At 41.0% G+C, this 21081-nt stretch overlaps 2 protein-coding genes across 2 annotated transcripts in view; both read right to left on the bottom strand.

Annotated features, from left to right (window-relative positions):
* The window catches only part of LOC135698958 (serine proteinase stubble), a 667696-nt gene that overhangs the window by 190296 nt on the left and 456319 nt on the right, over positions 1–21081 (bottom strand). The gene's annotated exons all lie outside the window — the stretch shown is intronic.
* The window catches only part of LOC135698960 (uncharacterized), a 44764-nt gene continuing 27185 nt past the window's right edge, over positions 3503–21081 (bottom strand). The window contains exon 3 of the mRNA XM_065219120.1: positions 3503–5021. Within this exon, the coding sequence (XP_065075192.1) occupies positions 3862–5021 (1160 nt within the window). The 3' untranslated portion in view covers positions 3503–3861. The remainder of the gene's footprint in view (positions 5022–21081) is intronic.

The raw sequence follows: 21081 nt of genomic DNA, 5'->3' as shown, positions 1-21081 counted from the left end.
GCCTATTGGCAAATCAAAGTTGGCACTCGTGGAGAATAGAAGAACTATAAAAGTGATGATGGTTACAAAATTTTCCACGGGGAAGTATACGAGTGCAATCTTAAAATGCTTTTATTTTGCAAATGGAGCATTTTATTTAAATCTGGTTGCTGCTACAGTTGTAGAAAAGCTGAAATCTATGTGTACACCTAAAAATCTGAAAAGAAATTAATGTTTCTGTATTATTTGTCTATTGAGTAGTCTTTAAGTTTTCTACTATCATAGCATCAACCAGATTTAAATAAAATGCTCCATTTGTAAAATAAAAGCATTTCAAGATTGCACTCGTATACCTCACCGTGTAAAATAATGAAACCATCATCACTCTCATAGTTCTTCTATTCTCCACGAGTACCAACTTTGATTTGCCAATAGACACACTGGTGAAATTAACAACTGTATTTGGACTTGAATATTCCAAAATTTGTCGTATGGTATGGAATTTCATATGCTCGTTTATATACGAAATACCTGTGTACGTGTGTAGAGTCGTTTGGCTCTGGCTTTGGCAGTTCGTTTGACTCAAAACCAACCAGTTCGCTCCGCTCTTATATTTCTCTCAATAGAAAAAGTGGCTACACTCTTTGCACACTGTCAAATATCACTGCACACAAAATCAACTTTGTTCAAATCAAAACAAAAATACTAACCCATCTGGTGGATGATGGCACATGCTTCTAAGAAAATTCTATAGGCCTTTTTAATAGAAACTAAACGATCGATTCAACCTCTGGTGGTGAATAGGAGAACGTCAAAAAGAGTGTTGTGAGCGTAAATTTTTGCCTTGATACATAGGAAGCGGAACACTTTTTTACTTTTCCTGATAAATTGATTCATCTGAGATGCTGCAAAACTTAATCTACAGTTGAAAAATTTAATTCTGTAACGTTTTTGAAAAGATCCTGCTGGTGTTCAGGAATATTTTTGTCGAGAAAAATGGAAAATTAGAGAAGTGCCTTAGTAGTTACGATCTTCCGGATTTCTTGTGTGTGAATAGTTAAGGTGCAAATCAGTTCAGATTTGTGGAAAATCGTACAATAAGACAATTACCGATGGAAATTGGCAAGATTTTGAATGATAAATGCTGTTATTTGCGTTGGGGAAAATACTTATTCTGATGTAAACAAACGGTTTGGTTGACGTTTCTTCTCGAACTCACGTGGCGCACTCTACGTTGGTGGTGCATTAAAAAGGCGTATTCCAAAATTTGTCGTATGGTATGGAATTTCATATGCTCGTTTATATACGAAATACCTGTGTACGTGTGTAGAGTCGTTTGGCTCTGGCTTTGGCAGTTCGTTTGACTCAAAACCAACCAGTTCGCTCCGCTCTTATATTTCTCTCAATAGAAAAAGTGGCTACACTCTTTGCACACTGTCAAAGATCACTGCACACAAAATCAACTTTGTTCAAATCAAAACAAAAATACTAACCCATCTGGTGGATGATGGCACATGCTTCTAAGAAAATTCTATAGGCCTTTTTAATAGAAACTAAACGATCGATTCAACCTCTGGTGGTGAATAGGAGAACGTCAAAAAGAGTGTTGTGAGCATAAATTTTTGCCTTGTGACATAGGAAGCGGAACACTTTTTTACTTTTCCTGATAAATCGATTCATCTGAGATGCTGCAAAACTTATTCTACAGTTGAAAAATTTAATTCTATAACGTTTTTGAAAAGATCCTGCTGGTGTTCAGGAATATTTTTGATGAAAAAAAATGGAAAATTAGAAAAGTGCCTTAGTGGTTATGATCTTCCGGATTTCTTGTGTGTGAATAGTTAAGCTGCAAATCAGTGCAGATTTGTGGAAAATCGTACAATAAGACAATTACCGATGGAAATTGGCAAGATTTTGAATGAAAAATGCTGTTATTTGCGTTGGGGAAAATACTTATTTTGATGTAAACAAACGGTTTGGTTGACGTTTCTTTTCGAACTCGCGTGGCGCACTACGTTGGTGGCGATGTGCGGTATAAGAGGTGAGGAGAAAGGAAACTAGTGGACTCTTTCGTTCTCGCGTCTTCTTACGCAGCAACAGACGTGACGTCACGTCTGCTGTTGCATAAGAACTTCGTCAGAATGAAAGAGTCCACTAGTTTCCTTTCTCCTCACCTTTGTTACCGCACATCGCGTTGGTGGTGCATTAAAAAGGCGTATAGGACACAACTCTTTAATGCATTATTCAAGCTGAACATTGCATTAGGTCCTAAGTAACATTAATCGGTTCTCTTCGGCGACTTGCTCTTTAGTTAATAACTTAAGCACATAACCGTTTTTTGTTGTGTTTGTCGTATTAGATGCTAGATAAAACCTTCTTTTATCGATCTATGTGCTGAAAATACCTGGGAATGTCTTTACATGGCCGTGGAGATACAAAGAGAAAGTTGACGATATGAGTCTGTCAATGTTACTTAGCACCTAATGCAATGTTCAGCTTGAATTTCTGTGAGTTTTTACTCCAAAGCACTCCACTGTGCGGTGCACTGAAAACGAAACCAACTCAGATAATGAGTCACTTTTACTCAGTTATGAGTAACTCGTTCTCATTCGTATGGAGAAATTTCTAAGAGCGTAAGTCACTCAGCGTATGAGTAACCTACACGGTAAGAAAAACAGTACCGAAAAGTAAATTATGTTCTCTCATCTCGGCACTAAGGCGTAGGAAGCCAAAAGTAGGTGAAGCAGGTCAAAGTATTTTTAATTTACTTGTGTGCAATTCGTATGGAATTTTCCACTCGCTTTCTACCCAAAAGTATGTTAGTTGTACCCAAAAGTAGGTAAATATGATACACAACTTTGGGTTCTCACACTTTACTACCCTTGCTCGGTGGTTTTGCTCCTCCGTTTTTGATACCTTTAGAAGGAGAATAGGAGACAAAAGTATGTAAGTATGTAAAAGCGAATTGGCTACTGGGTATTTTTATCCACACGCTAAGATCAGATAACCCAAATCTGGCGTAAACTGCACGAACTCAGATATAGGTAAATTTTTTAACCCAAATATGGGTAAATTTAAATCAAATTTGCATAAAAATAAATCATTTATGGTTCACAAGAACCCATATTTGGGTTAAAAAATTTTACCCATATGTGAGTTTGTGCAATTTACGGCCAATCTCGGTAATCTCTTTGTACCGTCTAGGTAAACTGATCTTAGCGTGCATACGAATGAGTAAAAGTAACTCGCTCTGTGAGTAGATTCGTTTTCAGTCTTCACTACAGTTTCTGCTACTAGCTGCTAGGTCGAGTAAACTCGACTAGTTCTCATTTCCAATGCATTCATTTGCTATAATTATAGCGCATATCAAACGAAGACACAAACCGGTGCTATAAAACATGTGTAAATGCACGCTTCGGAGAATATCCCTAAAAACGACAGTATTTTACCTTTCTACAATTTCTTTTCCGCAGAAACCAAGCCACAAATCGAATGAAACTTTTGTTTATTTCTCCTGTTTATAAGTATTTTACACCTTAATGTGACTTATCCCTAAAAATATACAAGAATCCCGAAAAAACAAAACATTCCCCCACGTGATACACATCCAGAAACTGCGCACGCTGTGCTGTTCAATGGAACTGTTTTCATTCGATCGCTACACAAACGAAATCATTCTTATCCAATAGTTTTAAGTTTAAAAAAAAAAAAAGTTTTAACTAGCTCGACATTTTTCTCTCTTAAATTTTTGGCGCCATTTATTTTCACGACAACTTGAACCTCGTGTCAGGTTAGGTATTTACAAACGATTACGAGACCCTACTCTCACTCATCTAAAACGCTATAATACAGGTACCTCACTAACAAACTTACGCCCTAGTCTTAACCCATATCGGTAAATTCCTCCTTGACTCGACTCTTGATGTCTTTGTGCCTTCGGAGGGTTCGTGCCGCCGGCAGTGGAATGCCCTGTCTCCGGAGCAGCTCGTAGTCCCGGGTGCCGATTTCGTTCTTGATGCTTAACGCCGAATTTATCATATGCTGCGTCCATCGTTTCGGGTTCTCGGGCAGTGTGTTGAGGAATTCGATATGCTGCTGCGAGAGTTTGCTCATATCGAATGCCGCTGGGTCGTCTTTATCAAAGATGGAATGATGTTCGAAGACTCCCATGTGGGAATCATCCCCGGTTCCATTCATGTCCCCTCCAAACTGCTCCGGAACGTGCAGTTTGGGGTCATAGTCTTGCTCGGGTTCCTGTTCCGGTTCCTGGTCGTCTTCTTCGTCGACGTCCTCCGCGCCAACCATCGCCGATAGGTCTTCCAATCCGTTCTCCTGTTCGTACTTTTTCAGCATCACCAGCGTTGGAATGTGGAGGCATTCTTGTTTCCTTAGGATTTCGTAGTTGCTACCGCCGAGTTCGTTCTTCAGTTCTAGCGTCTTCTGGAGCTCGTAGTCCGAGAAGCCTTTCGTATTGCTGGACAGCGATTGCAGGAAGTCGATCTGCTGCTCGGTCAGATTGTTGATGTCGAAGTATCCATCGGGTTCCTCGGCGTTCAGGATATCATCCACATCGTCACCGTAGCTTACCGCCTCGCCGTTTGTGCCGGCGGGTCCGTGACCGTTCGTGACTAGACCTTCCACCATTTCGCGGTAGTTCCTCTTGCGGCTCATCACATCCACCCCGTCCAGGTGGACCGTGTGTTTGTACTTTCGCAGCGTTTTGGCACTCGGCAGCGGCATGCCGTCGTTCTTGCGCAACGAATCGTACTCCTTGCTGCCGATGATCCGCCGAATGTCCATGCAGGTGCGCAGCTCGAACGGGGTCCACTTCTTCCGGAAGCCGGTCATCGATTTGAGGAACTCGATGTGTGCCGCCGTTAGCGTTTGCTGCTGGTAGGTGTGCTGATTCGGATGGCGCGGGTAGCTGTCTCCGTTCGACAGATCCCCATTCAGGTATAGTTCCGATGGCTGCTCTTCGTCGTACTCTTCTTCCAGTTCGTCGTGTTCCATTTTGCCGCGGAAGTAGCTGATGTCGGGAACGGCTGCAATTGGGGGAGGAAAAGAAAGAAAGAGGAGGTGGTTTGAGTCGGTTGAATGAAGGACATTTGGGGTAGAGCTCTGATGGCGAAGCAGGAAAGGTTCTTGAGCTAAAATATGGACACTGCCCTGTGCGGCATAACAGTCCCATTAACATAGACTGTCGAAAAGTTTCCTACTTTGTTCAGAAAATGCTGAAAAAGGCAGTACATACATTAGAAAATCGGGAAATTTTTGAAATCCGAGTTCAGTTTCACCCTTCAATTAGCTTCAATTATTCAGACGACTTCTAATAGTTAAAGTGGCGTCGCGTAACCTCACTTTTTACCTGAACAGCGACTTTGAAAATGTTATTTAGGGTCATGCTTACATTCTAATCAGTTTCAAAAGGCACAGGGTATTTAAGTTTTGAGAGTTGTTGAACAGGTAGATTGAGGTTAGGGCGACGCCACTGAATAGTTAGTCTTCTTAAGTTTTGTAATAGAATTCCTCAGTACTGGGGTTCCGTGGACATATTTGAGCAAAAAGTGAAGATTCTTCGACTCTCAGATACAGTTAATTGTGCTATCGAAGCTTGACGACCAACACAGTTTGAATTTGACATTACCATTTCTGGAATATCACTTGCGGTAACATTCTGACCTTTGCAAACCTGTGTCCGCAGCGCGCTTAGGCATGAAAGCATAGGATCAAGCGTCTCCACATCTTCCATTCTGCAAAAAAAAAACCGTGCATCTTTCACCGTCGTTTGTGCTGCAGGTGTGCACTTCCTCAATTCGCATCTTGACTCTTGTGGCGCGCTTCAAACTAATTCGTAGGGATGCTTCTACGAAAGGTACAAGATTTCCCAATTGGTCCAAATGAATAAAAAATGGATGATGATCGTAAATGCACAATAGCATTACATAAGCACAATAAATATTTGAAAATTGAGCGTCCCTACGGCAGGCAAAAATAAACCCGCACTGCAAGGTGACGGTGGTCGGTTGCTGACCGTACAACAAAACAACAACTTGCTTTGGTGGCGGATGACGGCGAGAAGTTTTGCATTGAGTGGCACTGTTTTTGTATGCAGCAAATTTGCCTGAGACACACGGAGGCCTCCGATGGACCACAAAGCCACATCTTTCGTCGTTGATTGACAACATTCTTACCCAGCTCCTGCTGCTACTGCAGTCCCATTGAGTCCTCGGAGTTGGCCTATCTGCTGCCACGCGAAAAGGGCGAACGTGGCCTATCACTTCTGGGAAAACCTGCACCCTTTCAAACCGTCATCGTCATCGACGTTGCCATCATCACCATCATCCTGGGCGGCCACTGCTTCTAAGACGAAAGTCACGTCAAGTTGCGGTTCCCGTATATGCCATACACACATGTACCATATAATAACGTAATACTGGTGGTGTGGAGATAACACCCTCGTGCACCCGCTCGCGAAAGGGAGGAAGAGAACTGGGTGCGACGGTTGGTCGCGGCGGTGGTCGGTCGGTCAGTCAGTCAGTCAGCCACTCGCTCGGTCGTCGTCAAATCGATGCGACAAAACTCGCTCGCGCACCGCGATTACAAACAGTGCGCGGGATCGCGAATCGAATTCAACTGGCCATAATGCGTCATCTCTGCAATGTGGCGGCCTGATGGTTTGCGGCCCGCATCGGGTTCTGTTGCCATTTGGCACCACCACCGTCATCTTTGCCACCGTGGTTGATGGTGACGTTGATGACTCCTCTTTGAACCGTTCATGGGCAGTAGGGGGGCCCAAAATAACACTTCGTCTAGAATCCTGGGGGGCCAACTCTTAAAAACGTGATTTAGCCTTGGTGTCCCCTCGATGAGATTAAAAAAAAAAAACGTCGATTTTTCGTAAATCATAGCTGAACCAATATTTCTAATGTAGCGAAATGCAATTTAGGGCAACCCCACCCTTTCGCATATTCCTTGGGGTCACTACACTGAGGCAAATAAATTTAAGGATGACATATGAACCTGGACAATTTTGATTTCTTTCATAAAGCGAATCCCTTCTTCTTCTTCTTTTTGTTTTCCTTTTTAAACTTATTGCTTATCGCATATTAGCAGCTTATTGCGTGCTCTCAACTTAGTGTTCTAGATGCACTTCCACACTTAGTATTAATTGAGAGCCTTCGATGCCGGTACCATTTTTGCATTAAGCTGGGTTTAAGCTGGGTTTAGACTATGCAAGTCATTTGATCAACTCAGTTGAATTCAATTGGCTTGAAAAGGCCCAGCTTTAGACAGGGCAGGTCAATTGATCAAGTCAGTTGAATTCAACTGACTTGAACGCGAATTGAACGTGTAAACCATGCCATTCAACTGACTTGATCAACTCACTTGAATTGAAAAAAGTTTAACAAGGCTTAACTTTTTAAGACAATTGAATTCAACTGAGTTGATCATTTGACTTGCCTAGTCTAAACCCAGCTTTAGTATAATTGTGTGGCAAGTACCATCACACGCTATGCCCAGGGAAGTCGAGAAATGTTCCAACCCGAAAAATTCCTAGACCAAACCGGGAATCAAACCCAGCTGTCTGTCCTGTCTGTCTGTCCTGTCTGTCTGTCCTGTCTGTCTGTCCTGTCTGTCTGTCCTGTCTGTCTGTCCTGTCTGTCTGTCCTGTCTGTCTGTCCTGTCTGTCTGTCCTGTCTGTCTGTCCTGTCTGTCTGTCCTGTCTGTCTGTCCTGTCTGTCTGTCCTGTCTGTCTGTCCTGTCTGTCTGTCCTGTCTGTCTGTCTCTACTGTCTGTCCTGTCTCTACTGTCTGTCCTGTCTCTACTGTCTGTCCTGTCTCTACTGTTTGTTCTGTCTCTACTGTCTGTCCTGTCTCTACTGTCTGTCCTGTCTCTACTGTCTGTCCTGTCTCTACTGTCTGTCCTGTCTCTACTATCTGTCCTGTCTCTACTGTTTGTTCTGTTTCTACTGTCTGTCCTGTCTCTACTGTCTGTCCTGTCTCTACTGTCTGTCCTGTCTCTACTGTCTGTCCTGTCTCTACTATCTGTCCTGTCTCTACTGTTTGTTCTGTCTCTACTGTCTGTCCTGTCTCTACTGTCTGTCCTGTCTGTCCTGTCTCTACTGTCTGTCCTGTCTCTACTGTCTGTCCTGTCTCTACTATCTGTCCTGTCTCTACTGTTTGTTCTGTCTCTACTGTCTGTCCTGTCTCTACTGTCTGTCCTGTCTCTACTGTCTGTCCTGTCTCTACTGTCTGTCCTGTCTCTACTGTCTGTCCTGTCTCTACTGTCTGTCCTGTCTCTACTGTCTGTCCTGTCTCTACTGTCTGTCCTGTCTCTACTATCTGTCCTGTCTCTACTGTCTGTCCTGTCTCTACTGTCTGTCCTGTCTGACCCTTAAGGACTCGGAAACTACTGAACCGATCGGCGTGAAAATTTGTATGCAGGGGTTTTTGAGGCAGGGAAAGGTTCTTATGACGGTTCTAGACCCCTCCTACCTCTGTAAGAGGGGAGGGGGGCTTCCATATAAATGAAACTTATTTCTGCATAACTCGAGAACTAATCAAGCAACTGGAACCAAATTTGGCATGTGGAGGTATAAGGAGATGGTCATAGGGGATAGCCCCTTATATAAGAGAGGGGGGGGGCTACGTACAATATAGCATGATTTTTTTTTTGTTGAATCGGCGCATAAACTCAAGCTAATATTGAATCTCGAGCAAGGCCGGGCACACTCAGCTAGTAGTTAATAAAAGCAATCGTGTAGGGTCCACTTAACACACTTTCCTGACACTGAGTTTTCCAGTGTTTTCCAGAATTTTAACAGATTTCCAGGTTTATAATAAGAAAGCTATTTTGACGTAGACTACGTCTGTGATTTCTATATGGGGGCACACTTTGTGAAAACCGAAAATGGAACATGTAACAAAATTATGAAAGATTTGGAACGTTAATAACTCAGCTGCCCCTGAACAAATTTCAATAATTTTATCACCAATCGGTTAAAAATATTTCTACGCATCTGTTGAATTTAAGACTTTATCATTTTTCAAAATTGCACGAATGCGCAACTGTTGCTATGATAATTAAAATTATCACCGGTTGTCTGCGAAAAGTGATTTCCCTAACACAGATTTCAAAGTTGAATTCCATCCGGTCTCACCAAATGGTGTTTATTCAATCACCGCGTGGTGAGTGGTTGTGTTCTCCAGTTCACAACGAAAGGCTGCCTGCAAGCAGTGAGCTGCAGCCCACATGAGCATCCATAGAAGGAGGAAGAAGCCACACCGCTATTGATCGGAATCAGTAGCTCTTTGTGAGTCGCTCTGGGCCATCTATGCCAATCGTGTCATACAAAAGAGTAGAAACAGAGAGAACCCCGCTCAAATTTATATTCCTTCACAAAAAATAAACTCCTGCTGCAGTTAACAAATAACATTTATTATATAAGACCACGTAGTCCTACGTCACCATTGCGTACAACCTCATAGGGCTGTCCCTTGTAGTTTTTCATTTTCTACGGAGAATGAGTTATGCAGTAGCGTCACCCTAACCTCAATCTACCTGCTGAACAACTCTCATAACGTAAACAAATCGAACAATATTGGTTCCAATGAATACAAATCAGTGAAACTAGAAGACCCTATGCCTTTTGAAACTGATTTGAATGTAAACATGACCCTAAATAACGTTTTCAAAGTTGTTGAACAGGTAAAAAATGAGGTTACGCGACGCCACTTGAATTATAGAGAAACTTCCAGAGGAAGACGAAATAAACTTCTGGGAGAATTCGATAGATAGATAATTCCGGTATTCCTTAAAGTTCGTTACATATTCTAATGTTTCCCAACAATTTTCCTGATATTCATAAAATATCCCTGAAGACCGCTCAATGTCCCTGAAGTTTTCGGAACATTCCGGAAATGCACTTCAGAATATTCCATAATTCCTCGGAACTCCTTGAAAGCTCTACCAAATTTCCTGAAATTAATGGGGTTGTTTTGAAGATCTCTGATCATCCTCAAATTTCCTTGATTGTAATTAAACTACCGGAAAATCTCTGATCATCTTTGAAGGTTTCTGGACTTTCCTGACGATTTCAGAACATCTTCTCGCAATCGGGCATCAGCATTAAACTGCTCTGATCCACCCGATTTTGTATTTTTTATTTGTTTTTTAAAGTTCTCTTAACTGCCATTAAAAAGCACGGAACTTCCTTTAAAATGTTCTCACAACTATCCAATTTTCATATAACTTCCCTTACGTTTCCAAAATTTTAATGAAACCTCTCGGAATTTTTTTGAAGTTTTTGGAAATTCCCTGAGTTTCTCGGAACTCTTTTTAAGTTTCAGAAATTTCCTTGAAATTAATTAATCTGTCCTAATGTACTCAGAGCTTTTCTAAAGTTCTCCCAATTCTCCTGGTAGCAAATTGAACTTCTGAATTTTTAGGAGCTGTCCTAAAATCCAAAAAAAAAAATACCTGAAATTCTTTGGACTTCTGAAGGTTCCAAACTATTTCTGACTATTTGCTAGGTTCACCGAAGTTCTCTGAACATTCCTAATTTCAGGAATTTCCCCAGGTTCTCGAATTTTAACAGAATTTAATTAAACTGTCTTCAATTTATTCGAACTTACCCTAACAGATGCTTAAACTTACCCAAAAGTCTGGACCTTTGTGAAGATTCTGCAGTTTTCCTGAAGCTAATGGAACCGCAATAAAACTCTAGTAGCACCCCTGAAGTTCCGCACAACTGGCGTGAGAAGACGGAAGAACGTTTCGATCGAAGCCAGAAGAAGCTTCCAAGGAAAGTCGAAATAATTTTCCGACAGAAGTCGGGGTAAGGTGGAAGAAAATTAGTAGAAACTATTTCAAGGGAAAATTAAATAAACTTCAGGACGTTTAAAATTTAACACCTTATAAAAGTATTTCCCGATTTCCAGGAATTACCGGAATGAGTCATCAGCTGTTTCCCAATTCCTGAATAGTCAAAAACGGCGAGGAAATGGAGATAAGCCGAAAGAGTATCAGACGCAAGACATTTAAAAAATGCATATTGTTTGAAGTAGGCTCTAAAAATTTGAGATGTTAAAAAAAAAATAATCACTATGCAAAAGCCGTCCTGGAATGGTATAGTTCACAAGAGGTCAAATACGTGCCAAAAACAGCCAATCCGCCAAACTGTCCAGAACTGCACCCAATTGAAAGGTACTAGGGCTCTGGTCACCAATGCTGAGATTTGTCATTGTCATTGACAGACTTTTGCGCGATATTGACAAAATTTGTTTTTCACATAGTCAATGATAGACTTGATCCTAAAAAAACCTTCGTCAAAATCTCAGAGTAATTTCGTGCATTCTGTGTCACATTATTGTTATCCAAGCAGTTCAGGACGTAGATGCTGAATGTAATTGTGTTGCTCGAAGGTCATTCGTTTCGTTACAGCCAATAAAAAAAAACCTACACATGTTCGTCGCTGACAGCATTGTCATTGACATGGTTTGCCTTGACGATGACTGTTAGCTCAAATGAGTGACCAAAGCAGAATTGTCAATATCACCGTGTGTTGTCGAGATTTTGCAGCACTGCTGGTCACAAGCAGTGCTGGTAAAAATCATTTCTTCTACACTCAAATAAGCTGAAAATGAAGGCAAACATGAAAGATAAACCAACAACCTGCATGAATTTGAATTTTTACATGATAACATACTCTTGATCAAGGCAACCGCTGACTTCGAACAACAATAATTGTTTTTGTTCATTCAAAGATGCGTATTAATTATCTCCTGTTCTTTATCATCTTGGTGGGGATGATTTTGTCCCGAAAGAAGAGTTACGTCTGTTTGCCTGTGATAGACCTGTATTAACTATTTTGTTTTGATTCCAAGAAAATTGCGGGAGCTTAAAGAAGTTCCAAGAATTCCAGAAAAACTTCGAAAACTTCACAGAAGGGCTTCAGCAGAGATCAGAACTTAAGGGAAGATCCGAGAATTTGAACTTAAGCAAAATCCGGGATCATTTAAAAGAAGTTTAGTAAGTCCAAAAAATAGGGTGAATTTCAGGGGGAGTTCAGTTCCATTAGTTTCAGGAAATTAGCGAGAAATTTTAAGACGTTCCCAGATTGAGGTCTTCACATAAGTTCAGCAGCTCACGGAAGCTTAAACATTTTTAGGATAGGTAAATTTCAACAAGCTTCATGAGAACTGTTATCTTGTCATTTTCCAATGATCAAGCACTCATGACAATAATTCTTATGCGGTATTGACATCAACATTTCTAACTTTTTTTTTAAATAATTTATTTGATAAGGCTCAACCGAATTAACTTTACAGAGCCGAGGATTCTTGTTCACTATACAATACATCATAAAACTATAGGCAAAAGGTACAACACAATAAACATTTTATCTACCGCTATCCAATAAGCCTCCTCCACCAGAACGGGAGCCGCTTCCAGTGGTTTCATTGTATGGCAGATGCGCCAACGGGGGTCAGAGCGCTTCCAATGGACGCAGCAATGGACGCAAAACGCCAGATTGGTATACCGTACTCGATTACGGAAGAATGATTAGTTTGTAGACAGCAGGCTTATTTTTCAGGGACAAGGTAGACCTCCTGTTGATGAGTGGATGCAGGGATCTTATCAGAATGTTACACTTGGTTTTCGTTTTATCAGCGTGCTCTCTGAAAATCAGCGTTAAGCCGAGGTAGACTACCTCTTTCGACCATTCCACCACTGTGCCATTCAGGCAGATCTTATTATTCTCCGACGAAACAAGTCTGGGAGATTTAGAGTGTGGAAATATGATTATCTGGGTCTTTGCTGCGTTGATACGGATTTTCCAGCTGTTGATATATTCAGACAGGACGTCCAGGCCTCTCTGAAGGATGTTTCGCGAACAGAGATAACGATCCACCATCAGGAAGAGCCGGCATATCGGAGGTGAACAGGTTGAATAAAATTTGGCTAAGGATGCTTCCTTGTTTAACCCCGGCACCAATGTTGAAAGCATCCGATGTGATGCCATTCAGAGGGACTCGGAACGTCCTGTTCGATAGATAGTTGCTAATTATCTTCATGCCAGACATTGTCGAACGCTTTTTCAACGTCCAACAACGCCATGGCAGATGTTTTTGAAACATACTTGTTCCGTCTGAGAATGTTTGTTACTCGAGTTAGCTGGTGGACGGTCGAACGACCTTTCCGAAAACCAAACTGTTCCTCGAGTAACAAATTGTTTTCTTCGGCAGATGTTAGGAGCCGGTGGTAGACTGCTCTTTCGAACAGTTTTGATAACCCTGAGAGAAGGCTCGAAGAAGGTCGATAAGGTTTCTGGAAAGGGTATGACTTTAGCTGACTTCCAATACGAGGGGAAGTAGCCAAGTCGGAGGCACAGATTAAAAATCAGTGCCAGTTGGTTGTAGAACGTGGAACTCAAGTGTTTGAGTTCCAGATTCAGGATGTTGTCGAAACCTGGGACCTTCATGTTTTTAGACGATTTGATACAGGCCAGCAGTTCGTTAGCCGTAATCTCTGATTCCTCGGGGAAAAATATTGGGAATCTGATGGAGGTTGGTTGCGTTTTCAGCAACATCAGCTTCGATGTTTTGTCCGAGATTATGGGAGCTGACGAAGTGTTGACCTATCGCGGCAGCCTTCTCTTCTGGAGTTATCAGATGAACCACTGTGTCGCCGGGACTATCCAGTGGGGTCAGTGGTGGAATGGGTCTTGGCTTATTTTTAAGGATTATGATTAGTTTCCAAAATGGGTTTGCACAATCTGAGAGAGAGCGGATCCTGTTAGCAAAGTTCTGATTTCTGAGGTCCACCATCCTGGCTTGGATGGTTTTTGTTAGGCGATTACAGTGGGTCTTCAAGACAGGCAAGCCAGAACGCTGGTATTGCCTTCGAATGGAGTTACGGAGTCTAATGAGATTTCTGGTAATTCTATCAAGGTTCAGAGTATTACCCACCTGTCTGGATACTGGCATGTTTTGTTCCCTGGCCCGCACAACCGAGTGAACACTGAACATTTCTAACTGATTTAGATGATTTTAAGCAAGTAACCATATGTAATCGGCAGAGTGAATATATTTTTAAGATTTCCTCGATACAAGTAACTTTAATAGCAATAAATGAGCTAGGTATTACCATGATCACAACACTGTCACGTTCTGTCATGACAAAAAAATTCGATGAGATTTTAAATATTAAATAATTCATTGAAAATGGTATTTACCACCCCTGCTTCGGTCTCGAGGTAGACAACCTTATGTTCCTGTTCGGCATATTTGGCTAGACGCGATCTGGAGCTTATGAAACTCATATATGTCTTCTTTAAGACTATAAACCTTATATTGTAAGCTTTGATTAACCTTGTGTTAAGTTGTTATTTTGTCCGGAGGCGAACCAGCCTCAGGCTGAAAACGTCCTTCGTAAAGAAAACCTAACCTAACCATGCATTTTGTGAGTGTGGTTTTTTTTTTAGTTTTACTTATTTGATTCGGTAATAATTGAATAATTACAGAGCTGATAGGATAAAGTACAAGTTTTAAAAATAGTGAATTTTTCGTATCTTAATCAATACTTCAAATCTACTTCTCCCTCTCCAAAACCATCAAATTGTCATCCACTAACCTCGAGAAGACCGCGAGTATTCGGTTGAATTCCTTTGACTTTAGTTTTAAGACGTTAATAATGTATATAACGGAAATGATAATTTGGCTCTGTAAAGTTTATTAGATTGAGCCTAAACAAATAAAATAATTAACAAAAAAACAGAATAAGTCATTCTTAAGCTAAAGACTCGCTCTGTTGGTTAACTCTGAAATTCTGGCGTAAACATTTGTTCGTATGGTAAGGGGTATTTATTCTCTCATCGAATTCCCGTTTACTTCCCAGCTTTCCCGGTTTTCCAGGTTCGCTGGCCATCCTGACTACAATAACAGCCAAAATCGTCTTTAATCGCCAAAATATCAATGAAAATTCAAAACGCAAAAAAGCCTTAAACATCGTGGCCAAGTTTACACCTGCTCTTAACCCACAGTGGTGTTAATTGCGCTGCCCCCGACGTGGGCCAAAACTTAAACGACTACCTACCCGAGCAAAGTCCAGCATCAAAATGACAGCAAATTAAAATCATGTTTTGATATCAACATCAAACTAAAATCATAATTTGAATTCAGTTTACGGAATGGCCAAATTTGATATCAAATTTTGTTTTCATTTTGCTGTACATTTGCTCTCCAGAAATATGTTGTTGTGGGTTTGTTATCATTGCCTTAGCATAACATCATATTGAATACTTGTTTTGCTATCAACAGGAAAAATTGATATCCAATTTAGTTTTCAGTTTGCTTTCACTGATAGCAGAAATAGTTTTCAATGTGATGTCACAGGAAGATTTGTTTGCTCTCAATTTTGATATTTTAACCGTTAAAACGGCCAAAACGACAGCAACCTGAGTAATCATTATCAGCGAAATCACAACATCAAATTTAGATTTCAATTTGATTTCAGACTTTGCTCGGGCCACGTGAAGCATCCTGCCTGCTTATTCTACAATCCCAATAATTTTGGGATATCCCTCAACAATCAATCCAATGCCAACTTCAAACAGCAAGGTCAGAGAAATTCTAGCAACGCATGGAATGAAACAATTCCATCCCATCATCCAAACGGTGGCGGCGGTGGCCATTTTGGAATCAAAACGCGGTAGCGATGACGACGTTGTCTCTGGCGCTCTGCCGCCGCGGCCCTGAGGGAACACAACCAGTCAGTGACACCACATGCTGCTTTTGCTATATACCTAGAGGTGCTGCTGACTGCTGCTGGCTGTTGGTATTAGTTGCGAGGGTACCACGCGAGGGTCACACACTCGCGACGAGCCAAACTGCCACTGAATAGCCACTAGCAGCTAGCTGGCGGGCGGGCGGGCGGTCGGTGGATGGGCTAATGATGGCAACGATGTCGATGCCGATGGATGATGCTCTAGAGAGCGTGACGTGCAGCGTGTGCTGGCCGGAGTTGTTCGAGGCTCTCGCGGGGAACATCACTGCTGGTATATACAGAGCAGGGTGGGACGAACAGGCGCTGCGCGAGGCTGAAACAAGCTGCAAGCTGCGACCGATAACGTGGTCGCTTTTTTCCACTGTGCTGCGCTGCTCCATATCAGTTCATGGACAACTTCTGGGTTCCGCCTTTGTCGTGTAAAGTGTAGGGAAGGCTCCCCTGGTAGGTGGAATATCCCGCGGCGATGTGTCCCGGACAGGACTTCCCCGAACAAAGGGTTCCCTCATTTCCTGCTGGCGGCGGTGGTGGTGGTGGTGGTGGTTGTGACTTGTGTGGCAACAACGACAATCGATCGTTGGATTTGGAAACTTTTTTTTTTTCCTCCTGCCCCGGCCAAGGTCCACGCGGTGGTGGCGATGATGGCTTGCTTGCTTGCCTGTGCGCTAAATAATATTGTTTACAGCTGGCGCTGCTGGTGCGGGCCACGTCGGTCGTCGGTCGTCGTCCGTGTGTGTGTCGCTATGGCATCACCTCGGCAGCTGAGTGTACAAACTTTAGCCACAAATCGCGTGAAGGCGCACACTACACTTTCCATGGACTGGTAGACGCGTAGGTAGTGAGTTTTGTCCTTCAACCGTATCGCTCGGATGCTAACTGCCGTAACCGACTGGAAATGCCACGAATGTGGATTTCTGAGGAAAAATGCAAACTATTTTAGGCATTTGATAACATATTATGCTGCGCTAGTATGGAAGATGAGTTTGAGATGTGTTCCAGGAATGTTTCAAAAGTATTATAGGGGAAATGGATGTAATGTCGGCCTAAATGCCCCTAATTTGGGCCCATACATAAATTCAGGAATCGGCTAAATTTTCAATAGCATCCAAAAATATCCATTAGTACCGTCCTAATGACGCGTTCATCTAGATAATCTAGATAATCTGATAAATAGCTGATTTTTAGCGATGGGCCCAATCTTAGATCCATATGCCAACATTAGAGCCATTTCCCCTATATAAAAAAAAACTCTAGAAAAGACTTCGAGATTCCCGACGATATTTTATATTGCTGATAATTATTATAGCTTATTGTCTACTCATTTTTCTTAATAAAATTCCATGAGTTTTCCTGGTTTTTCCAAATGTTTCTACCATAAAGTACCATAGTTTCGTTAACCTAAGATCCTAATTTCACGCATTTTTGAAAAATACAATCCAATGTATAATGGAAATATTTGAAATTGAGCTAGACATTTTGATAGGTATTATTGACTAGTGTAAAGGAAAAATATGATTTTAAAAAATATTACAACATCTTTAGAAAACTACTTTAATTCACTTTGCAATGCTCATTACATTATTAATAATTCTTGCTGGAATTGCCAAAAATTCTTCGAAATGCTGCTGTGATTATCCTTTGAATTATCTGAAAAAATAACACCGGAATATCCTTAGAATACTCCTCGAAATCCACTTGAAATTTAGCTCACAATTTGCTAAGGGTATTCTAAAGAAATCCGTTGGAATTATTCTCAAAATTCTAATTGAATATATTTTGGAATTACCGTTGAATTTTGCTCCTTTCATTGGAATTCAAATCACAACTATGAAATTATCACATAAAAAATAACTTGCTGAGGTTTCTCCACAAAATTTGTCAGAAGCCTCTTGGAATTTTTGACCTAATTCATTTGAGGTTCGATAGGAATTATACTCGTATTTAATTGTAATCCTCTACAATATACCCTCTAGGAATTCTCCGGTTTTGTTTTGTCCCAGAATCTTCTTTAAATTATCCTCAGAATGTCCTTAGATTTCTCTTTTGTATCTCGAAATTCTCCTCAGAATGATCATGGTGTAATTCTCCTTCTCGTTAAAATTTTCTCATAATTCCGAAAGAACTAACGTCAAAAGCTGATATGAATTTTCATTAAAATTTGGATGAAACCTATTCAAGGTTGCCTTAGAATTCTACTCAGAATTACTTACAAAACTAGAGAACATTGACGAAAATGATCCAAGGGTTAAATTTTGTGAACATTGACAAGAATAAAAATTTAAACTCATCCGGTACACGAACTTGGTGAAATTTGAGAGATGTGGATTGAAATTTAACTTAAACCAATCAGTAGACCAACTATATATAAAACCAAAAGCTACTTATTGCTGAAGTGTTTTATTTTAGTTACAATAAGGTTCTTATATTTATTGTAACTAAAATAAATATTTGACATGAAGATATGAGACTGTTCAGTTATGGGTAACAATTTAAATTCCAACTTACCGTATTTAAAGTTCCAGAGAAGCTTTACAGAGCTTAACAGGATTATATTTAAGTTCAAGTATTTCTTTCAAAAGAATTCCCCTTTATAAAGTACTTTACAGAATTCTTCTAAAATAAATTCGAGTTTATCTCTGGGAGTGCCATGAAAATCATGAAATTCGTCCTTAGATTCTCTTTGAATTATATTTTTTTAAAGAATTCACCTCCTTATGAATGTCCATGCTGCTTTTCACCTCTGAGCTCTTATACGTTTTTAATCTGAATTGTCTTGGAGTTCTCCTCTAAGTTCTACTGAAATTTCACATGGAGTTCTCCTTAAAGTTATCTGGAAATGCTTTCCAAGTAGTTCCTAGTCCAAGTTGTACACAAGAAATTGTTCACAGGGCTACTTAAAAAAAACACTGATCTGATCACAATTGACTTGGAGCTCTAGTCAAAACCCTCGCATAGTTCATCCCAAAACTAACTAGAACTTTTTGTCCTCAGTACCTTGGTATTACATATCTCTAGACAGAGTTGCGACCTTTCACAATCACGATCGTCAAACAGCTGATGGTAGTAACTCTTGGTACATTCCTATCACTGTACTTGTCGAAGTTCTCTCCATGACCATCCATCAAGTTGACGAAAGAAGTAAAAAGCAACTGGTGAATGTCGTCTTCCGTGTTGACCCATCACCGATCTGGTCATTCTCGACAATCACAAACACTCATCTGTGCTCGTTTTGAACCAGTTGCTGCTTTGCTTGCTTATGTTAGTGTGTTGGTGAGTGTTATTACTGTTTTCGTTGTGCTTTACATCATCAGCAGCGAGTGTTACGTTTTGCGTGTGACCAGCGACCATTACTTGTGATTGTTGTTTGCCATGGCTCTACCTTTCACTGCGTGACAAAACGTTCTGTCAGCGATAGTCGGTTGATGCGTTGACGAGTGTCGAGTGATTGTCATGATATTTTACATCACTGTCTCTAGAATATATTCTAAAATCTGTTCAAAACTGCTTTGGAAAAAAGCTCTTTTAATAGTTCTTCAAAGTAACTATATCATATCCTAAAAATCTAGTCCATTGCAAGAGTCTTGAGATTTTTTAAATAGAGGAAGAAGCACATTTTGTTTTCAATTTGGCATCGATGTTCACGAGTTTATCCCGGGGACATCGAATTTCCGGTATTTTCCGGTTATCCCGATTTCCCGATCACTCTGATTATTAAATTTTGCAGTTGAAACTGGATTCCTCAAAGGTGCAAAATCGCAATTAAATGTTTTCTTTGATGATTTATCGTCTTGATTTCTTCTGCGTACTTTTTCATTCGTTAGTTTTATGAACTTCCAAATAAGAACTAAGCATACTGTAGCACCGCATCATTTTTTTTGACGTAGGACTACGTCTTTCATTTCTATACTGGGGGTACACTTTGTGAAAACCGAAAATGGAACATGAAACAAATTATGAAAGATTTCTAACATTAATAACTCAGCTGCTTCTGGACCAATTTTAATAATTTTATCACCAATCGATCAGAAATCTTCCGACGCATTTAACGTGAAAGTATTAAAAAAGTGGTAATGTCAAGCATTGTCCAATGTACAAATAAAAAGTAATAATGTTATCACTGTTTTCATGAATAAACGTTCTTCCCAAATCCAGTCCTCATTATCGAGTACCACTTGGTTGCACATCATTCTGCTTTAACCTGAAAAGATATAAAAGAGCGCTGCTGTATGGCATTAGCTCATTTTCGCATCGGACGGCGTGGTGACCAGCAATAGCAGCAGTAGGAAGGTGGTGGCTAGTCCACTCCTTCACACCCAGCAAGCAACAATTGACTGGTCGTGACAAAGGAGGAAAAGGTCTGGTAAAGGAGGTGCCAAGCGTCATCGCAAAGTTCTTCAAGATAACCACCATCCGTCGTCTGGCTCGCCGTGGCGGTGTCAAACGTATCTCCGTATCTCCGGTCAATTAAAAGAACTAAATACTCTTCACATTTATTCCGTCCACTAGCGGTCCTACGTCAAGCTTCCGTTGGTGCCCCTAGGCACAGACCCTTCTACTTTTCTACGAATTTTACATTGCAATTCAACCGGACTTGCGAATCACTTTAGTGACTTTTTGTCGAAAATAGGAAAAAGTGACAAAGTCACTAAAAAGTGACCCGCTATCAGCCCTGTATTAAAATACGGTGGTTAAGCACTTTCTAGAGCGCTGCACTGGGTAATTGCCAAGATTTGGGTGGAGGAGATATTACCGGAGGAGTGGATGGAAGGTGTCCTATGCCCAATCTACAAAAAGGGCGACAAGTTGGATTGCTGCAACTACCGCGCGATCACACTGCTGAGCGCCGCCTACAAGGTACTCTCGCAAATTCTATGCCGCCGCCTGTCACCATTTGCAAGAGAGTTCGTGGGGCAATACCAGGCGGGATTCATGGGTGCCCGCGCTACCACGGACCAAATTTTCGGCAGGTTCTGCAGAAATGCCGCGAATACAACGTGCCCACACATCATTTGTTCATCGATTTCAAATCCGCATACGACACAATCGATCAAGATCAGTGCAGGGTGGTTTTCCTGGTCAATGATTTAAAAATTTCCTGGTTTTAAAAACCATGTATTTAAAAAACATTTTTTAATAAAAAAAAATAAAGTGAATCCTTGTACCATCGTTCTTCGCGCAATGCGGAATTTCACAAACCAAAATAGGTATTAAGGTTCTTGTGAATGCCCGTGAAATCTTCATCTGATTGTTTGCTGTAAAAAAGCTAGTAGGGGAGCCGCGCTACTTCGTCGTATCATGGCGCCTATTTCCGATCTA

The sequence above is a fragment of the Ochlerotatus camptorhynchus genome, unplaced genomic scaffold (assembly GCF_037179485.1).
Source record: "Ochlerotatus camptorhynchus isolate MF236.1 unplaced genomic scaffold, CSIRO-AGI_Acam_v1.1 ptg000099l, whole genome shotgun sequence".
NCBI classification, from domain to species: domain Eukaryota; kingdom Metazoa; phylum Arthropoda; class Insecta; order Diptera; family Culicidae; genus Ochlerotatus; species Ochlerotatus camptorhynchus.
This window is presented reverse-complemented; position numbering and strand designations above follow the sequence as displayed.